This window comes from Anomaloglossus baeobatrachus, chromosome 1, assembly GCF_048569485.1.
Source record: "Anomaloglossus baeobatrachus isolate aAnoBae1 chromosome 1, aAnoBae1.hap1, whole genome shotgun sequence".
Taxonomy (NCBI): Eukaryota; Metazoa; Chordata; class Amphibia; order Anura; family Aromobatidae; genus Anomaloglossus; species Anomaloglossus baeobatrachus.
This window is the reverse complement of record NC_134353.1, coordinates 718660956-718681551: the sequence shown is the minus strand read 5'-3', so window position 1 is coordinate 718681551 and position 20596 is coordinate 718660956. Positions and strand designations below refer to the sequence as shown.

The window sequence follows — 20596 nt, the reverse complement described above, 5'->3', positions numbered from 1 at the left end:
CTCAGGGCTCTGGGTGAAGTGGGATCTTACAGGTCTCCAGGCACTGAGACCAGGCTCCATCCACAGACCCAGAGAACCTGCTGGATATGGAGCTGAGTATCGTCAGGGACAGGCCCTGCTACATTAAGGTACTCTGTGTCCCCGGGCACGCACACACACACCGGCATTGCTGGGAGTGTTAGTGCGCCGGGGGCAACAGCGCAGAGCGCTCGTGCTATTAGTCACTACAGCTTTGCTGAGTGACTTTATGTATTGGGAACTGCCGCGCCGGCCGTTGCTGGGTGTTTTTTACACTGTGGCGCGGCTGGGACTTGTGGTGCGCCGGGGACTTCCGCGCTGGCCGTGCACATGGACGGCCGCGCTTATTACTCGAGTCCCCGGCTTTGCGGCCTAGTTTTCGTTTCGTTCCCGCCTCCAGCCCTGCCAGTCAGGGGAGAGGCGGGACGCTGTACAGACAGTCAGCGCCGAGGGCTGGAGTCTGCTTTGCATTCTCCAGCCCCCTTCACTGGACACAGTGGGACGCCAGTTTCCCGCTCTTGTCTGGGGCACGCCCACGGCCCGCCCCTCGTCACACGAGCTGGAGAAGGACGCCGGCAGCCATTCCTGCACGCAGTCCGAGCTGGGGAACGGAGACATGCTCTGGGCAACCAACACAGGGCTCTGGCGACCACACACCCGCGTTATAGGCGGGCGGTAAGCAGCACCTGAAGTGCTGACCCCACTAAATACCGAAGTGTCCATTTGTATTTTCTGCTTGTATGCTATACACTGCACTTTAGGTCGCTATCTTTGGCTATATGCCCTTCTAGATGGCGAGATAACAGCAGCAAAAACGCAAGGGTGCTAAGGCACAGGGTTTCTAGGCTGCTTGTATTGCATGGCTGAAGTGTTCATTTGTACTTATGCTTGTATGCTATACATTGCACTGTACGGTCGCTACTCTTGGCTATATTCTCCTAGAGGGCTGGACAACAGCAGCAAAAAAGCATGGGTGCAAAGGCACAGGCTTTATAGGCTGCTTGTACTGCATGTGCTGAAGTGTTCATTTGTATATATGCTTGTATGCTATACATTGCACTGTACGGTCGCTACTCTGGGCTATATTCTCCTAGATGGCTGGACAACAGCAGCAAAAAAGCAAGGGTGCCAAGGCACAGGCTTTCTATGCTGCTTGTATTGCATGTGCTGAAGTATTTATGCTTGTATGTTGTACATTGCATAGATGACTAGAATACAGCAGCAAAAAAGCAACACAGGCTTTTCTATGCTGCTTTTCCTGCATGTGATACTGTTCCACCGGCAGGTTCCACTGACCCCCATTGTGTGCAATGCTCCCCTGTAGCACTTGGTCAGCCGGGGTCTCTACTAGAGGTGGCCAAAGGAACCACCTGTGAACCCTGTCCAGGGACAGGGACGGAGATTGTCATGGGATGGAGACTTTGCAGTCCAGACAGGCCATGGGCAATCTTGATTAATGCTCCCTGGCCACCCTCATTTGGAACGTACTCAGTACTCCGGGGGGGTCCCAGGCATTCCAGGGTGAAGGCTCTGACACGGACGGCAGTCCCAGACAGCCTAAGCTAGCTCGCTGGGTACGACACTCGGCTTCATCACTGGTCAAGGTCCCAGCAGGACGACTCTCTGTATGATGAGGCTGACGTAGCTGATCAGGGCTTTGGTCCTGACACCGCTCTCAATCCGGATACACCTGATGGTGACGCCATAGTGAATGATCTTATAGCGTCCATCAATGGAATGTTGCATATTTCTCCCTCAGCTCCCCCAGTGGAGGAGTCAGCTTCACAGCAGGAGAAATCTTTTTTCAGTATTCATGCGTAGATTGAGTACTTTTTCTGACCACGCTGACTTCAGAGACGCAGTTCAGAAACACCACGCTTACCAGATAAACGTTTTCTCCAAACGTATTAAGGATGCACGTTATCCCTTTACCCTGATGTGGTACAGCCCTGGACCCAGGGTCCAAAGGTGGATCCCCCAATCTCCAGGCTTGCGGCTAGATCCATAGTTGCAGTGGAGATGGGAATTCACTTAAAGATGCCATTGACAGACAGATAGACCTCTGGTTGAAATCTGTCTGTGAAGCTATCAGCGTGTCGGTTGCTCCGGCATTCGCAGCCGTATGGGCACCCTAACCTATTTCAGCTGGTCTTGCGCAGCTGGTCTTGAGCACATGTACATCTGTGCCGCAGGTGGTGTCCTTAACCTCGCAATGTCTGCATTGCGACTTACCCTAGTAATGCTGTCCTGGGGGGACAGTCGAGGTTGGTCCTTCCCAGGCTCGGGCAAGTCCCAATTGTCCTCGTCTACAAGGGCTCAAAAGGCTCAGAGGGGCTCAGATTCCGGCCGGGCTCATTCACGCCCAAGGAAGGCAGCAGGAGGCACCGCTACCAAGGCGATCTCCTCATGTATTTCAGCTCTCTCTCCCCGCATCCGCGGTTGGTGGCAGAATCTCCCGCTTCTGGGTACATTTAGCTACCACAGGTCACAGACCGGTGGGTGAGAGACATTGTGTCTCACGTGTACAGGATAGAGCTCTGTTCTCGTCCTCCGGCTCGATTCTTCAGAACTCCCCCCCCCCCCCCCCACACCGAGCCGATGCTCTTCTGCAGGCAGAAGGAGTGGTAATCCCTGTTCCTCTTCAGGAACAAGACACGGTTTTTTCCTCCAATCTTATTGGGGTGCCAAAAAAGGGGTGGCTTTTTCCGTTCCGTTCTGGACCTAAAACTGCTCACCAAGCACGTGAAGGCCAGGCGGTTCCGGATGTAACCCTCCGCTCCGTCATTGCCTCAATGTCTCAAGGAGATTTCCTAGCATCAATAGACATCAGGATGCTTATCTCCTCGTGCCGATTGCTCCAGAGCACCAGCGTTTGCTACGTTTCGTTATTGAAGACGAGCATCTTCAGTGCGTACCACTGCCCTTCGGTCTGGCGACAGCCCTACGGGTTTTCACCAAGTTCAGGGCAGCAGTGGGAGCAGTCCTGCACTCTCAGGGTCACTCTGTGATCCTTACTGGACGATCCACTTGTCAAGGCACCCTCTCAAGAGGCATGCCAACTCAGCCTGAACGTGGCGCTGGAGACTCCAGAGTTTCGGGTGGATCATCAACTTTTCAAGGTTACATCGGGCACCGACCCAATCGCTGACATATCTGGGCATGGAGTTTCACACTCCCTCAGCGATAGTGAAGCTTCCGCTGGACAAGCAGCGTTCACTACAGACGGGGGTTCAGTCTCTCCTTCAAGGCCAGTCACACCCCTTAAGACGCCTCATGCAGAGGCAGTCACTTTCGCGCAGTTTCATCTGCGTCCACTTCAATGGGACATGCTTTGCCAATGGGTTGGGGAGTCGACGTCCCTAGAAAGGAACGTTTCCCTTCTCAGACGGTCAAGGACTCTCTCCAGAGGAGTCCATCCTTCAGATCAATGTTCTGGAAATCTGGGCAGTGCATCTTGCCCTGCAAGCCTTCCAGCAGTGGCTGGAAGGAAAACAGATCCGAATTCAGTCGGACAATTCCACAGCGGTGGCAGACATCGCCCACCAAGGCGGAACACGCATCGCCAAGCCTACCAGGCAATCCGGCGGATTCTGATGTGGGTGGGGGACAGAGCATCCACCATATCCGCAGTTCACATCCCGGGCGTAGAAAATTGGGAAGCAGACTTCCTCAGTCGCCTGGGCATGGACGCAGGGGAATGGCCTCTGCACCCAGTATGGTGTCAGGAAATCTGTAGCCGCTGGAGGATGCCGGACGTCAACCTAATGGCGTCTCGGCACAACAACAAGGTCCCGATTTTCATGGCGCGGTCTCACGAGCAAAGAGCTCTGGCGGCAGGCGCCCTAGTTCAGGATTGGTCGCAGTTCCAGCTACCCTATGTGTTTCCTACTCTGGCACTGTTGCCCAGAGTGCTACGCAAGCTCAGCTCCGCTTGCCGCCGCGCCATCCTCGTCGTCCCAGACTGACCGAGGAGGTCGTGGTCCCGGATCTGTGGCATCTCACGGTCGGCCAACCGTGGGCACTCTCAGACCGGCCAGACTTACTGTCCCAAGGGCCGTTCTTTCCACTGAATTCTACGGCCCTGATCCGGACTGTGTGGCCATCGAGTCCGAGATCCTAGCGTCTTCAGGATTATCTCAAGACGTCATTGCCACCATGAGTCGGGCTAGGAAGCCGACGTCTGCCAAAATCTCCCACAAGACGTGGAAGTTATTCTTATCTTGGTGCTCTGCTTAGGGAGTGTCTCCCTGGCCATTTCCATTGTCTCCTTTTTCCCCCCTTCCTGCATCTGGATTGGGAAAAGGTTTGTCGCTCGGCTCCCTTAAAGGACAAGTCGCAGCGCTGTCGGTATTCTTTCAGAAGCGCCTAGTACGGCTTCCGCAGGTACGCACGTTCCTGCAGGGGGGTTATCACATTGTCCCTCCGTACAAGAGGCCGTCAGACCCATGGGATCTGCACAGGGTATTAATTGCTCTCTAGGAGCCGCCCTTCGAGCCTCTGAGGGTTGTTTTCACTTTCTCGACTTTCACAGAAAGTGGCCTTTCTGGTAGCGGTCACGTCTCTTCGGAGAGTGTCCGAACTAGCAGCGCGGTCATCCAGAGCTCCCTTCCTGGTGTTCACCAAGATAAGGTAGTGCTGCGTCCGATCCCAGAGTTTCTCCCTAAGGTGGTATCCCCTTTTTATCACAATCAGGATATCTCTTTACCTTCCTTTTATCCATTTCATCGATATGTAATGGTTTTGCATTGTTGGATCTGGTGTAGAGCACCCAGAATCTACATTCCCGCACGGCGCCCCTGCGCCGCTCGGATGCACTCTTTGTCCTTGTCACTGGTCAGCGCAAGGGATCGCAGGCTGCAACATCCACCCTGGCTCAATGGATCAAGGAACCAATCCTTGAAGCCTACCGTTCTACTGGGCTTCCGGTTCCATCAGGGCTGAAGGCCCATTCTACCAGAGCCGTGGGTGCGTCCTGGGCATTACGGCACCAGGCTACGGCTCAACAGGTGTGCCAGGCAGCTACCTGGTCGAGTCTGCACACTTTCACCAAACATTATCAGGTGCATACCTATGCTTCGGCGGACGCCAGCCTAGGTAGAAGAGTCCTGCAGGCGGCAGTTGTCTCCCCGTAGGGGAAGGCTGTCTTGCAGCTCTAACATGAGGTATTTCTTTACCCACCCAGGTACAGCTTTTGGACGTCCCAATCGTCTGGGTCTCCCAATGGAGCGCCGAAGAAGAAGGGAATTTTGTTACTTACCGTAAATTCCTTTTCTTCTAGCTCCTATTGGGAGACCCAGCACCCGCCCTGTTGTCCTTCGGGATTTTTGGTTGTTTTCGGGTACACATGTTGTTCATGTTGAATGGTTTTCAGTTCTCCGATGTTACTTCGGAGTGAATTTGTTTAAACCAGTTATTGGCTTTCCTCCTTCTTGCTTTTGCACTAAAACTGGTGAGCCAGTGATCCCACTGGGGGTGTATAGCCAGAAGGGGAGGGGCCTTACACTTTTTAGTGTAATGCTTTGTGTGGCCTCCGGAGGCAGTAGCTATACACCCAATCGTCTGGGTCTCCCAATAGGAGCTAGAAGAAAAGGAATTTACGGTAAGTAACAAAATTCCCTTCTTTTATATTTTGATAGATCGGGCAATTTTTTTTCTACTTTTTTATTTTATTTTTTTTAAATTTTATTTTACTAGTACCCCTAGGGGACTATAAGGATCAGCAATCTGATCGTTCTTCCATATCTGCTGATCACAGCTACACCGCTGTGATCACCATCTATCCTCATCTCCTATTTCACACAGCTGTCGACCGTGTGAAACAGGAGGTGAGTCGTGAGCTACAGTAGTCATCACATGACCCTGTGCTACAAAGACAACCATCGGATCCATGTGATCACGTCACGTGACCTCCGGTGTTAGGCGGTGAGTAAAGTTTTACCACAACCGCTATTATAATGGTGCTGTCACATCTTCACAGCGCCATTTAAGGGGTTAACAGGTACGGGAAGATGGCAGATCTGCTCGTGTCTGCTAGGCACACGTCAGCTGTACAAATCAGCTGACGTGTGCAGACCCCCCCCCAACCCCCACCCCGGCTACCCGCGGCAACCGGGTGGGATTAACACTATGACCTCTGGAACTTAATTTCACTGCCTCCAGTCGTTAAGGGGTTAATTGCTATATTTACACATTTAACATAACAGTTTGTACTCTCCTCCTGTGTCTGCGCCGTTTCAGTGATACCATTGTTCGTGTGACGTTATGTCATGTGAGCCCTACAGCCAATCATCGACCGCTAATGATCCACGTCCCTCTTACTTCAAACATAAGACATCTGGATGGAATCAGAGCAGCAGCCGTTCTCAATTCTACCGGATGTCCGTTTCATCCAAAGGAAGTTAGCGGGCAATGGTCCATTATCGACCACTGGCTGCTGTGCTCATGTTACATAACATCATCACGTGGGACCCTGCACCAACATCGATTTAACGGCTTTGGAGGGATGGCTATTTGTTTTTTTTTTCTCTGACGCCTCATTGGGGGACACAGGACCATGGGGGACACAGGACCATGGGTGTTATTGCTGCCTATCCATAGGAGGACACTAAGTAGATGCAAAAGCATAGCTCCTCCTCTGCAGTATACACCCCCTGGTCGGGCCAGGCAACCTCAGTTTTAGCTTAGTGTTTGTAGGAGACACTTCCTTTTCAAGGTTTGTTATTTTTTGAGGGCGACTGTTTCCCTTTGGGACCGATCTCCCACTACCAGCAATGGGCGGGAACGTGGAGTGTCGCCTCCACGTACCCCCTCCTGCGACACTGGATCCTGGGCTGGACGACGGGTTCCACAGACACCGATTTTCCAAAGCCCAGGGTAGAGGCCTGTGCCCCTATAGCCCAATTCCTCAGCCCCTCCTTGCAGGCTCTGAGTTGAATATGGCACCAATTCCTCAGCCCCTCTCTGCAGGCTCTGAGTTGAATATGACACCGCTGTGACCGGACACAGCAAGCTGACTCTATTTTCACTGCCTGGACGGAAGCAGTGTTTTAAGGTGAGATCCCCCCTGACTGGTTTCCCAGACAAAGGGAGAAAAGACGCTGCAGCATTTACAAGGATCCTGCACACACAGTGTTAACTTTTCTCTAGCTTGCTGGCTGGAGGAGGGGGAAGTCCCTCTCTGTTTGCAGAAAGTCCTGCAGATAATTTGGTGGCAGGGGGAGGGCCCAGGGCTCAGGGGCTCACGCTGTTTATTTGCTCTAGCAGAAAAGCCAGCTGATAACCACCAGTGACAAGCTGTGTGCTGACTGGTGGGAGAAGGATAAAAACTATCAGAAGCTCCCTTCCCGCCGTTTTTTACTACCCACAGCAGGAAAGGGGGGGGCACACTGAATTCATCTTCGCGCTCTTTTAGCGCTAAGCCCCGTCCCCCCTGCGGCCGCTATAAGCCCCGCCCCTCCCCCCCAGGAAAGCGTGCGAGATCTCCATAGAGCTTAATCCTTCCTGAGGACAGGGCCATCGGCTGATTCTGGTGAGGTGCTTGCTTCACTTGTAGCTCTGCTGAGCATTGCTCCCCCCTCCTGGCATACTTCTATTAGGAACATGCAGAAATCTAAGGGCACTAAGAGTGCTAAGGCCCACATAGTCTATTACTCAGCCTGCACTGCCTGCCACGCTGAGCTACCACATAAACACACCTCTTCTCTCTGCGAGTCCTGTGGCCCCCCCAAGACCCCCCTGCCACCACCGCCGCAACCGTCAGCCCAGAGCCTAGGGCTCCCAGCCCACCGGAATGGGCACAGTTTCTGTCTCAATCCATGGAAAAACTCACAGAACCTGGTGCTGGCTATGCAATCTCGTCCTCCACACCCTTCTGGGTCCCTGGACGGAACGCAGCCTGAGGATACCCCTATGGAGGAGCCTTCTGAGGTAATCCGGGCACATGCTTCACCGGTTGCAGGGATCAGGAAAAGAGCACACGGCCGGGTGTCTCCAGCGGGCTCTCCCTCGGGAGCACACAGGGCAGGCTCTCCCACACGCTCCACGGCTTCTGAAGAGCTGGAGGAGGGAGAATGCTGTTTATACCAAGAGGATTCCTTGATTTCAGCCTCCCCAGATGATCAAACTGCAATAGACTCCCTTATAGCAGCAATCAACCAAACTCTGCATGTGGAGGATCCCCCATCCACTACCACTGACCATGCGGTCTCCTTTAAGAGGGCAAGGAAACCCCAAAAGGTTTTCGCTGATCACCCAGAGTTTCAGGATATCCTCACAAAGCAAAGGGAGAAGCCTGACAGGCGCTTCGGTAACCGAAAACTCATGGAGTCCCGGTACCCTTTTGCCTCACCTGCCCCTAAGGGCTGGGCCGATCCGCCCTCGGTCGACCCCCCCCCGGTCTCCCGCCTTACCACAAAGACGCTCCTTTCTTTACCCGGTGGTTCCTCCATCAAGGACCCGACAGACAGACAGGTAGAACACCTCGCCCGCTCTGCCTTTGAGGCTGCGGGTTCCTCCCTCTCGCCCTCCTTTGCCTCTGTGTGGGTCGCAAAGGCGATCTCGGTCTGGGCAGAATCCCTTAACACTTCGCTTGAGGAATCCCAGTTCACTCATATCTTCACAGAGGTAACAGCTCAAATTGCCGCTGCGGCGGAGTACCTCATCCAGGCCTCCATGGACGCTGCTACCTGCGCAGCGTTTGCCGCCTCAAATACCATAGCCATCCATAGAGCTCTCTGGCTCCGACAATGGCGAGCGGACTCTGCCTCCAAGAAGTCTCTCACGGGCCTTCCCTTTTTCCAGACCGATTGTTTGGCGAACGTCTGGACAAGCTCATTTCTGACGCCACAGGAGGAAAGAGTACCTCCCTCCCCCAGCTGAAGTCCAGGACGTCCTTCACCAGACGTCCACAGTCCTTTCGGAACTCATTTGGTTGGTCGACATCCCGTGCTGTCCCCGCCACCAGCCGCGGACTACGCAGAGACTGAGCTTCTCAGCTCTCCCCGAAACCCACTTAGTCATGGCAGCCTAGACCGAAACAGTCCAGGACTAGGGAGACTCGGCCACGACGTTTTCCCCCCTCATGACTCCTTCGGCGCCCCGGAAGACACACTCATTGTGGTAGGTCGACTGCGGCTCTTTCAACACATCTGGGCTGCTGCCTCAGACGACAAATGGGTGCGAGACATTGTGTCTTCCGGTTACCACATAGAATTCCGGACCCGACCCCCGAGTCGGTTCTTTCTCTCAAACCCCCCAAAGACTCGAAAACGACGCAAAGCTTTTTTCTCAGCAATCCACTCGCTCCAAACAGCAGGAGCGATAATACCTGTCCCAGATGACGAGAAGTTCGGGGGTTTTTATTCCAACCTCCTTTGAGGTCCAGGATGGGTCGAACTGACCCATCCTTTTTGGGGACCACAAACACCTGAACAAACATGTGCACGTACGGAGATTCAGAATGGAGACCCTAAGGTCCATTATTGCATCCATGGTCGAAGGGGAATTCCTCGCCTCCATAGACATCAAGGACGCGTACCTGCACATACCCATCGCCCCAGATCACCAAAAGTTCCTCCTCTTTGCAATTCAGGACTCCCACTTTCAATTCGTAGCTCTACCCTTTGGCCTTGCCACCGCACCAAGGGTCTTCACCAAAGTCATGGCGGCCGCCATGAGCGTCCTTCACGCCAGGGGAGTAGTCGTTCTCCCTTACTTGGACGACCTGCTCATCAAGGCCCCCTCCTTCCGCGACTGCTCAACCAGCGTACAGATCACTGTGGACACCCTATCCCGCTTAGGGTGGCTAGTGAATCTGGACAAATCATCCCCGATCCCATCACCTTCCTGGGCATGTCCCTGGACACCCGTCGGGACTTGATCCTTCTCCCTCAGGACAAGGCGATCGCTCTTCAACGAGTGGTACGCTGCCTTCTACGTCCTCCGTCTTGCTCCATTCGATTCAGCATGAAAGTGCTCGGCAGGATGGTGACTGCTATGGAAGCAGTACCCTTTGCTCAACTGCACCTCCGCCCACTGCAGCTAGCTCTTCTAGCGGCCTGGGACAAGAGCCACTTCTCCCAAGACAGACCTCTTCACCTGTCGCCTTCAGTCAGGTACGCACTCCGCTGGTGGCTTCGGTCCTCATCCCTATCGAAGGGGAGATCTTTTCTCCCAGTGAACTGGCTGGTCCTGACCACGGACGCCAGCCTCCTAGGCTGGGGAGCAGTATACCGGCACCACACTGCTCAAGGACGTTGGACGCCCCAGGAGTCTTTCCTACCCATAAACATCCTGGAACTCCGCGCGATCTTCCTCGCGCTCAGGGCGTTCTGCCCTCTGCTAGCGGGTCGTCAGATTCGAGTCCAATCGGACAATGCGACAGCTGTAGCCTGTATCAATCGGCAGGGGGGGCACCCGCAGCAAAGCGGCTTATCTCGAGGCCCACAAGATCCTCAGCTGGGCCGAATCGACGGGGTCAGTGATATCAGCGGTACACATACCGGGGGTAGAGAACTGGGCAGCAGACTTTCTAAGTCGCCAAGGCCTGGTCGCCGGAGAATGGTCTCTCCACCCAGATGTGTTTCTACACATCTGCACTCGATGGGGCACATCAGACGTGGACCTAATGGCCTCAAGGTTGAATGCAAAGGTACCCGCGGTCATAGCCAGGTCACGCGACCCGCAGTCCATCGGCGCGGATGCTCTAGTCTGCTCCTGGCACCACTTCCGCCTGCCTTACATATTTCCACCTCTACCCCTGCTGCCGCGGGTAATCAGGAAGATCAAGGCAGAGGGAGTCCTGGTGATACTGTTAGCACTGGACTGGCTCAGGCGCTCCTGGTACGCCGAATTAGTACATCAGAACTCCAGAGCCCTGAAGCTGACGGCAGGGCCATTGAGACCTGGGTATTAACAAGAGCGGGATTCTCCCCCGCGGCGGTTATTTCCACCATGCTCAGCGCCCGAAAGCCTGCTTCATCCCGCATTTACCACCGTATGTGGAAAATCTTCCTTTCATGGTGCAGGGAAACTAACGTCCAGCCTATGCCTCTGGCCATCCCCAGAATTCTCGACTTTCTACAGTCTGGCTTGCAAGTGGGGTTGGCTCTCAGTTCCCTTTAAAGGGCAGGTCTCAGCGCTCTCAATCTTCTACCAATACCGCCTGGCTCAAAAACCACAAGTCAAGACCTTCCTCCAGGGCGTTTCCCCGTACAAACGGCCGCTGGACCCATGGGACCTCAACCTCGTTCTGGACGGTCTCCAGAGGTCTCCCTTTGAACCCCTCAAGGAATCCTCCCTTGCTCTTATGTCCTGGAAGGTAACATTCCTGGTGGCAATTAGGTCCATCAGACTGGTTTTGCAGCTAGCAGCACTCTCTTGCCGCGAGCCTTTTCTGATCGTTCACCAGGAGAAGGTTGTTCTGCGCGCCCTTCCGGATTTCCTGCCAAAGGTTCTTACCCCGTTTCATTTGAACGAGGACATTGTTCTGCCTTCCTTTTGTCCACACCCAGTTCATAGGGTGGAAAGGTCTCTGCATTCGTTATACCTCGTCAGAGCTCTCAGATATTACATATCCAGGACAGCCCCCTTTAGGAAAACGGACTCTTTGTTCGTCATTCCTGAGGGGCCTAAGAAGGGACAGGCAGCTTCAAAGGCGACTCTGGCTCGCTGGATTCGCTCTGCGATCCAGGAAGTCTACCGCTTGCAACTCAAGCCCATTCCTAGTGGGCTGCGGGCTCATTCCACGCGAGCAGTTGGCGCTTTGTGGGCCATTCGGCATCAGACTTCAGTGGAACAGGTGTGTAAGGCTGCGACCTGGTCTATCCTACATACGTTTTCAAAGCATTACAGAGTCCATACCCAGTTTTCAGCTGAGGCAAATCTGGGTAGGAAAATTCTGCAAACAGCAGTAGAGCACCTCTCTCAGTAGGTGCTCCAGGCTGTCTGGGACCGGTTCCTAGTCCTTGGGTTGCGCGGTCTTGTTTTTATTTTTCCCACCCATGGACTGCTTTACTACGTCCCATTGTCCGGTGTCCCCCAATGAGGCGTCAGAGAAAAACGGATTTTTGTGTACTCACCGTAAAATCGTTTTTTTTAGCCATCATTGGGGGACACAGCACCCACCCTATTGCCCTGTTGGGCCTTGGTACTCTCAGTACCTTATTTGGTTATGACTCTCTTTTTCTCATGTTCCTCTGTTGAAGTTTTTACTGTTTTTTTTTTTTCTCCTACTGCTTGTGTACTAAAACTAAGGTTGCCTGGCCCGGCCAGGGGGTGTATACTGCAGAGGAGGAGCTATGCTTTTGCATCTACTTAGTGTCCTCCTATGGATAGGCAGCAATAACACCCATGGTCCTGTGTCCCCCATGGTCCTGTGTCCCCCAATGATGGCTAAGAGAAAAAGATTTTTACTGTAAGTACACAAAAATCCGTTTTGTTTTTTTTTTTTTTACATAGGGAAATATAGCCATTGCAGAGGGGCTATATATAAGAATAAGGCTGCACATCAAACTTAGATAATGGTATAATGCCTCAAGCATATGGGAAAATATTGGAATATACAATGAAAAATGCTACTTGCTAATTTGAACATGTGAATAATGAATTGCATACCTGCTATGAATATTAGGAAAAAGGAGATATTTAGCAATCGCATTGATCAATGTAACTGAGTTTTTTTTTTTTTTTCTGAATGTGAACACAGCTCCGCCCCTTTCGGCCATGTTTTTTCCATCTCCTATATAAGAAAGTCCTTAGTTACCCCTCTCCACCCATAGCAGTTTTTAATTGCAATGAGATGACACACAGTTAGGGTCACAGAGCTAGGGACCCCAATATAGAGATATGCCTTGACGAGGCTTTGGGGCTCAGTTACATTGATCAATGCGATTGCTAAATATCTCCTTTTTCCTAATATTCATAGCAGGTATGCAATTCATTATTCACATGTTCAAATTAGCAAGTAGCATTTTTCATTGTATATTCCAATATTTTCCCATATGCTTGAGGCATTATACCATTATCTAAGTTTGATGTGCAGCCTTATTCTTATATATAGTATGTATTTTTGGCTTGCACTCATATATATATATATTAGTGCTCACTTCAGTTATCCTATTGCAGAGGGGCTGTCCGAATAGTGGACAACCCCATTAAGTTGCTTTATATATGTTTTTTATATCTGCCAATTGTTTAGAACTTTATTTTAAAGGTAACTTGTCACCAGATTTTTCCCTTATGAGCTGCAGCAACCACCAGTAAGCTCTTATATACAGTATTCCAGAATACTGTATATGCGAGCCCAGGCTGCTCTGTATAACATAAAAAAGAACTTTTATTATACTCACCTGTGGGGTGGGGTGATCCGGTCCGATGGGTGTTGCTGTCTTGACCCGGAACATCCTTCTGTTCTTCCTATCTCCGTACTCCTTCCTTGCTTCATGTAGATGATGCGTTTTATGTCATCCACACAGTGTCCTCCATTGCGCTCCTGCGCACACGCACACTTCTCTCTGCTTTTCTGCAGCGCAAAGTACTGTAATGCGCAGGAACGGTGAAAGGTCAAAGACCGCCTGTGCATGCGCAATACAATACTTTGCTCTGCCCTTAGCAGGGCACAGGGATATGTGCAAGAGTTCAATTTCGGACACTGTGTAGATTACGTTGAACACTTATTGGGGGTGTCTGCAGTTTAAAAACCTGGTGAAAGGTTCCCTTTTAACCTCTTCACGACACATGACGTACTGGGTACGTCATGGATCTTGTGAGGTTAATCCCCGTGAGCTGCTGTGGGCAGTCTGCGCCAATCCGCGGACATATCAGCTGATTTCAAAAGCTGACGTGTGCATGCTAGGCGCGAGTGGAATTGCATTCCACCCGCGCCTATTAACCCCTTACATCTTGCTATCAAATTCTGACAGCGAGATGTAACAGCATGCTGCCATAAGCATAACTTACCCACCCCCATCGGAAGTCACGTGATGTGATCATGTGACTTCCGGTGGTTGCCATGGTAGCACAGGGTCATGTGATGACTCCTGTAGCTATCATGAGTCACTTTCTCTCACTGCCGGCAGACTGCCGTGTGTGAGAGGAGAGCTGCTTTTCTCCAGATCTCAGCTGTGATCTGGAGAAATGGAAGAGCGATCAGACTGCTGATCGTTATAATCCCCTAAGGGGGCTTGTAAAATAAAAATAAGGTTTTTTTAATTTTTTTTAAACTTTTAAGTTCAAATCACCTCCCATTCGGCCCATTGAAAATTAAAGGGTTAAAACAATATACACATATAAAAAATCGGATTAATTTTTCAGTAAACTGCGTAGCGGAAAAATTCCAAACTTACAAATTTACGTTTTTTGGTTGCTGCAAATTTTACGTAAAATGCAATAACAGGCGATCAAAACGTAGCATCTGCGAAAAAATAGCACCCATAAAAATGTTAGCTACAGACGCAAAAAATAAGCTATCACTGAGCCATAGATCCCGAAAAATGAGAACGCTTCGAGTTTCGGAAAATGGCGCAAAAAGTGTGCCGATTTTTTTTTGCACAAACTTGTGAATTTTTTTTTAACCCCTTAACTAAAAGTAACCCTATACATGTTTGGTGTCTACAAACTCGTACCAACCTTAGACATCACACCAATTCATCAGTTTTATCATATAGTGAACATGGTGAATAAAATATCCCAAAAACTTTTGTACATTCGCACTTTGTTTGCAGTTTTTCCACACTTAAATTTATTTTGCTGTTTTCTATTACACTATATGGTAAAATTTATGGATTCATTTAAAAGTACAGCTTGTTCCACAAAAAACAAGCTCTTATATGGCAAAACTGACAAAAAAATAAAAAAGTTACGGCTCTCAGAAGAAGGGGAGCAAAAAAAAACCAAAACGTAAAATCGCCCGGGGGTGAAGGGGTTACTGATACATTTAGTGCAAAAATTCTCCTATTCACTATGACCTGTATGATCTGTGCTTTATTTTTAGTGTTTGTATTTCTAAAAAAAAAAAGAAAAAATATAAAAAAATTGATTTTGCATTGTGTTACAGGAAAGCCATATTCACCAGCGAATAACAGAACTAAGAAAAGAAGGACTGTGGTCATTGAGAAGACTACCAAGACTAATGGAGCCTTCACGACCAAAATCCCACTGGGATTATTTGTTGGAGGAGATGCAGTGGTTGGCTGCAGACTTTGCTCAAGAACGAATGTGGAAAATGACCAGTGCTAAAAAGGTATTGTTCATATGAGAGAAAATATTTGTAAAAGTTTTCAGTATTGCTAAACTTTCCATTCTCTGTTTTTCATTATATATTACATTTACCTGAATGTAAGACTATGTGCCCACGAGGAAAGGGTCCTGCAGATATATCCGCAGGAGATCCCAGAAATCCACAGCACAACTTTGTCTGTTTTCATGCTGCGGATGTATTGCGGAATGTCCTGCGGATATGCTGCGGTCATTCTGCATTGACGATACAGTACCATGGCTTTGGCACTGCATCCTCAATGCAGAACAAGTGCTGGAGTGATCGGGGAGTTTATACTTACCTCCATCACGCAGTACTTCACTCTCCAGCCGTGTCTGTCTGCACATTGCCGGAGAAGGTGGGCGGGCCTGAACTAGTTCTGGCTATCACATGACCGGAGCTTGTGCAGGCCCCGCCCACCTCCTGCTCCTGGCTCCACCGCGCTCCTCTGTACCAGAGGAAGTGACTCCAGTGTCTGCTATCAAGGCAGGTAAGTATAGGATCCTGTGGAAAAATCCGCAGGAATAATTGACATGCTGCAGATTTTTTTCGCAGGGAAATCCACATTATTTCCACTGCGGAAAAAAACGCAGCATGGGCACAGTACTTCCAGAATGCCATAGAAATGGCTGGGGACTCGCTGTACTGCGGATTTTTGAAAAATCCGCGGATTTTCCGCAAAAAAAAATCGCGTCAAATTCCGCGAATTTTCCGCAGTGTGGGCACATAGCCTAAGGCTTAAACAAGGTGTTGTCGTACAAATGGTTCCCCACTAATGTGGTTGAATATTACGTGAATTATTTAAATGTTACTGACCTGTTGCATGTGTATATTATTGAATCATAACCATTGCATTTCCTCTAAGTTATTGGCGGTCTATTTACAGATGGTAAGGACAGCAGCAAGATATGTGCATGAAAAAAAGCAAAATGATGCCAGGGTCAAGAAAAAAGGCGAAGAGAGACTGAGACGCATAGCATGGCTTGCTGCACAAGAGATCCAGCACTTCTGGTCAAATATTCAGCAGGTAAGGGTGATGGCTGCTTCAGAAGTTGCCGTTTTGCGGCATGGTACATGTGAATATTATCTACAAAGATGCATACCTCTTCCTGGGGGCATTTTACTAGCATTGGCCTATGTTTTACCATTAGGTAGTGGAGATTAAACTCCAGGTGCTGCTGCAGCAGAAGAGGAGGAAAGTCTTCCGTATGCCACTTGAGACACAAAAAGGTAGATTTTGACATTGGATGTATCTTTTCTGTTTTCAATGCCTAAAATTTTGTATTTTAGAGCGTTTAAATTATGTAAAGGTTTTTTTTTGTGCTTTGGAAGAACTCTTGTTCCCCTGCTGTGGGTTTGTTTGTTTTGTGTTTTTTTTTGTTTTTTTTTAAATGTCTTGCACGAAGTCTCCCCGGTGCTCCTATTGTCATATTGTCTGCAGTGCTGACGTCACATCGGCAGTCTGCAGCTAATAACTGAGCTCAGCAGCTTTACCGGAGTTGATGGCACCAGCTTTACAGATCTGCTTATCTCACTGATTGGCTGCAGCGTGAGCAACGTGATGTCAGCATTGCTGAAATTAAACTGGGAGTATTGGGAGAGACTCTGTGCTGGACCAAGGGAGGGTAAGTAAAGGACAGTTTCTTTTTGTTTTGCTTTTTAATTTTTTTTTTTTAAACAAACCGCAGCTGATGATGAGAGGTTTTCGTAAACCGGAAAACTCCTTTAAAGGGAACCGGTCACCAGATTTGATGACCTATAAGCTGCGGCCACCACCAATGGGCTCTTATATACAGCATGTTAGAATGGTGTATATAAGAGTCCCGGCCTTATAATACTTGCCTAAATGGTCGGTGCGGTGCAGATGGGTTAGATGGGTATCTCCGTTCTGCGGGTGCGGAGCCGCCTCTTTCAGCCATCTTTGTTCTCCTTCTTCTGAAGCCTGGGTGCATGACGCGTCCTACATCATCCACACAGGTGGGCATTGAGGTCCTGCGCAGGCGCACTTTGATCTGCCCTGAGCAGGGCAGAACAAACTATTGTAGTGTGCATGAGCGGGACTTCAATGCCTGCCTGTGTGCATGACGTAGGACTAAAAGGGGTGTTACATGCAGCAATATCGCTAGCGATATCGCTGGTGAAAGCACCCGCCTCCGTCGTTTGTGCGTCACGGGCAAATCTCTGCCCGTGGCGCACAAAATTATTTGGAGCAGTCACACATACTTACCTGCCTAGCGACGTCGCTGTTGCCGGCTAATCGCCTCCTTTCTAAGAGGGCGGTTCGTACGGTGTCACAGCGACGTCACTAAGCGGCCGCCATATAGAAGCGGAGGGGCGGAGATAAGCAGCCGGAACATGCCGCCCACCTCCTTCCTTCCTCATCGCCGGCCGTCGCAGGTAAGCTGCAGTTCGTCGTTCCTGAGGTGTCACACGTAGCGATGTGTGATGCTTCGGGAACAGCGAACAACCTGCGTCCTCCACAATCAACGATTTTTTTTTTAAAAGGAACGACGTGTCAACGATGGACGATAAGGTGAGTATTTCTTCGTCGCTCTATTGGGAGACCCAGACGATTGGGTGTATAGCACTGCCTCCGGAGGCCACACAAAGCAATTACACTAAAAAGTGTAAGGCCCCTCCCCTTCTGGCTATACACCCCCAGTGGGATCACTGGCTCACCAGTTTTCTGCTTTGTGCGAAGGAGGTCAGACATCCACGCATAGCTCCACTGTTTAGTCAGCAGTAGCTGCTGGCTATATCGGATGGAAGAAAAGAGGGCCCATGTGGGGCCCCCAGCATGCTCCCTTCTCACCCGCGGTTGGTGCTTGTAAGGTTGAGGTACCTATTGCTGGTACAGAGGCTGGAGCCCACATGCTGTTTTCCTTCCACATCCCCTGGAGGGCTCTGTGGAAGTGGGATCTTGCCGGCCCCCAAGCCCTGGGGCCGGGCTCCATCCACAGACCCATAGAACCTGCTGGATTTGGAGCGGGAGTGCCGTTCAGGGACAAGGCCCTGCAACTTTCAGGTACTCTGTGTCCCCGGCAGGCACGGACACTCTCAGGCTTGCTGAGCGTTATAGTGCGCCGGGGACAGTAGCGCTGTGCGCTGGGGTTAGGTCACTGCAGCTTTGCTGAGTGACGTTTCATGTTGGGAACTACTGCGCCGACCGCTCCTGGAGCGGCGACGCAGCTGCGACTTGTAGTGCGCCGGGGACTTGGCGCCGACCGCGCTTTTACGGCGGCGGCGCTTCTAACTTTAGCCCCCGGCTTCTGCGGCCTAGTGCCGCTTCGTTCCCGCCCCCACCCTGTCAATCAGGGTAGGGGAGAGACGCTGCTCAATTAACAGCGCCGAGGGCTGGAGCTTTATTTACATGCTCCAGCCCTCTCACTAGGCACAGGGGGAAGCAGACTTCCCGCTCTTCGTCGGTGTACGCCCAGGGCCCGCCCCCCCTCTCCACAAGGACGCCGGCAGCCATTACACATGCGGCTGGCTGGGGAAGGGCAGCAGGCTCTGGGAGACCCAGACTAGAGGGATTTCTGGCGTCCACACACCGCTCCTAAGCGGGTGGTAAGCAGCACAGTAGTGCTGGCCCCTCTAGTGCCTCAGTGTTATATTAGTGTACTTTTTTCTTGGTACCATATATATATATATATATTTATATAGTGCACTGTAAGGTCGCTTCTTGGCTGAACACCCTGTACTGCTCTGAGGAGGCAGCAACATGTCTTCCGCAAAACGCAAGGGTGCCAAGGCACAGGCTGTGTACACTGTTTGTACTGCATGTGGGGCTGATCTACCGGCAGGCTCCAAAGACTCACATTGTATGCAATGTTCAGTCCCAGTGGCACTCCGTCAGCCAGAGCCTAATGTGGTGGTAGCCCAGGCAGAGACGCCTGTGAACCCTGCCCCGGTGACGGGGACAGACTTTGCAGTTTTTGCTGACAAAATGTCTGTGACTATGTTAAAAATACTGGAGACCTTGCAGTCCAGGCCAGTTACTCAGACCATGGACACTGCTGTGTCTATGCTCTCCGGTCCCCCTCAGTTGGAACTAATCCGTACTTCAGGGGGGTCTCAAGCATCACAGGCTGAAGTCTCTGACTCAGATGACAGTCCCAGGCAGCCTAAGCGAGCTCGCTGGGAAAGACCCTCCACGTCATCACACTGCTCAGGGTCTCAGCGACAAGAGTCTCTCTGTGATGAGACTGAGGACGGTGATCAGGATTCTAATCCTGAGGCCCCTCTCAATCTGGATGCCCCTGATGGTGACGCCATGGTTAATGACCTTATATCGGCAATTAATAGACTGTTGGATATTTCTCCCCCAGCCCCTTCTGCAGAGGAGGCAGCTGCACAGCAGGAGAAGTTCCATTTCCTATATCCCAAGCGTAAATTAAGTGCTTTTTTGGACCACTCTGACTTCAGAGAATCGATCCAGAAACACGACGCTCATCCAGACAAGCGTTTCTCTAAACGTTCTAAGGATACCCGTTATCCTTTTCCCTCTGAGGTGGCCAAACGCTGGACCCAGTGTCCAAAGGTGGATCCCCCAATTTCCAAGCTTGCGGCTAGATCCATAGTCGCAGTAGAGGATGGCGCTTCACTTAAAGATGCCAACGACAGACAGATGGACCTTTGGTTGAAATCTGTCTATGAATCTATCGGCGCGTCGTTTGCTCCAGCATTCGCGGCCGTGTGGGCACTCCAAGCTATTTCAGCTGGTTTAGCACAGGTGGATGCTTTCATACATCCAGCAGTGCCGCAAGTGGCGTCCCTAACTTCGCAAATGTCTGCGTTTGCGACCTATGCTATCAATGCTGTCCTAGAATCTACGAGCCGTACCGCTATGGCGTCCGCCAATTCTGTGGTTTTGCGCAGAGCCTTGTGGTTAAAGGACTGGAAAGCAGATGCTGGTTCCAAAAAATGCTTAACCAGCTTGCCATTATCTAGAGACAGACTGTTTGGTGAGCCATTGGCTGAAATCATAAAACAGTCCAAGGGTAAGGACTCTTCCTTACCACAGCCCAGAGCAAGTAAACCTCAACAGAAAAAGTGGCAGTCGAGGTTTCGGTCCTTTCGAGGCTCGGGCAAGGCCCAATTCTCTTCGTCCAAAAGGACTCAGAAAGAACAAGGGAGCTCAGATTCCTGGCGGGCTCACTCACGCCCCAGGAAAACAAATGGAGGAACCGCTTCCAAAGCGGCTACCTCATGACTTTCGGCCTCCTCCCTCCGCATCCTCGGTCGGTGGCAGGCTCTCCCGCTTTTGCGACATTTGGCTGTCACAGGTCAAAGACCGGTGGGTAACAGACATTCTGTCTCGCGGGT

At 51.0% G+C, this 20596-nt stretch overlaps 1 protein-coding gene across 4 annotated transcripts in view; it reads left to right on the top strand.

Moving 5' to 3' along the window:
* LOC142250032 (E1A-binding protein p400-like) overlaps positions 1-20596 on the top strand; it is a 407327-nt gene that overhangs the window by 47968 nt on the left and 338763 nt on the right. For all 4 annotated transcript variants that reach the window (XM_075322102.1, XM_075322107.1, XM_075322113.1 and 1 more), the window contains exons 7-9: positions 15071-15256; positions 16158-16298; positions 16423-16501. In XM_075322102.1, coding sequence (XP_075178217.1) covers positions 15071-15256; positions 16158-16298; positions 16423-16501 — 406 coding nt within the window. The remainder of the gene's footprint in view (positions 1-15070; positions 15257-16157; positions 16299-16422; positions 16502-20596) is intronic.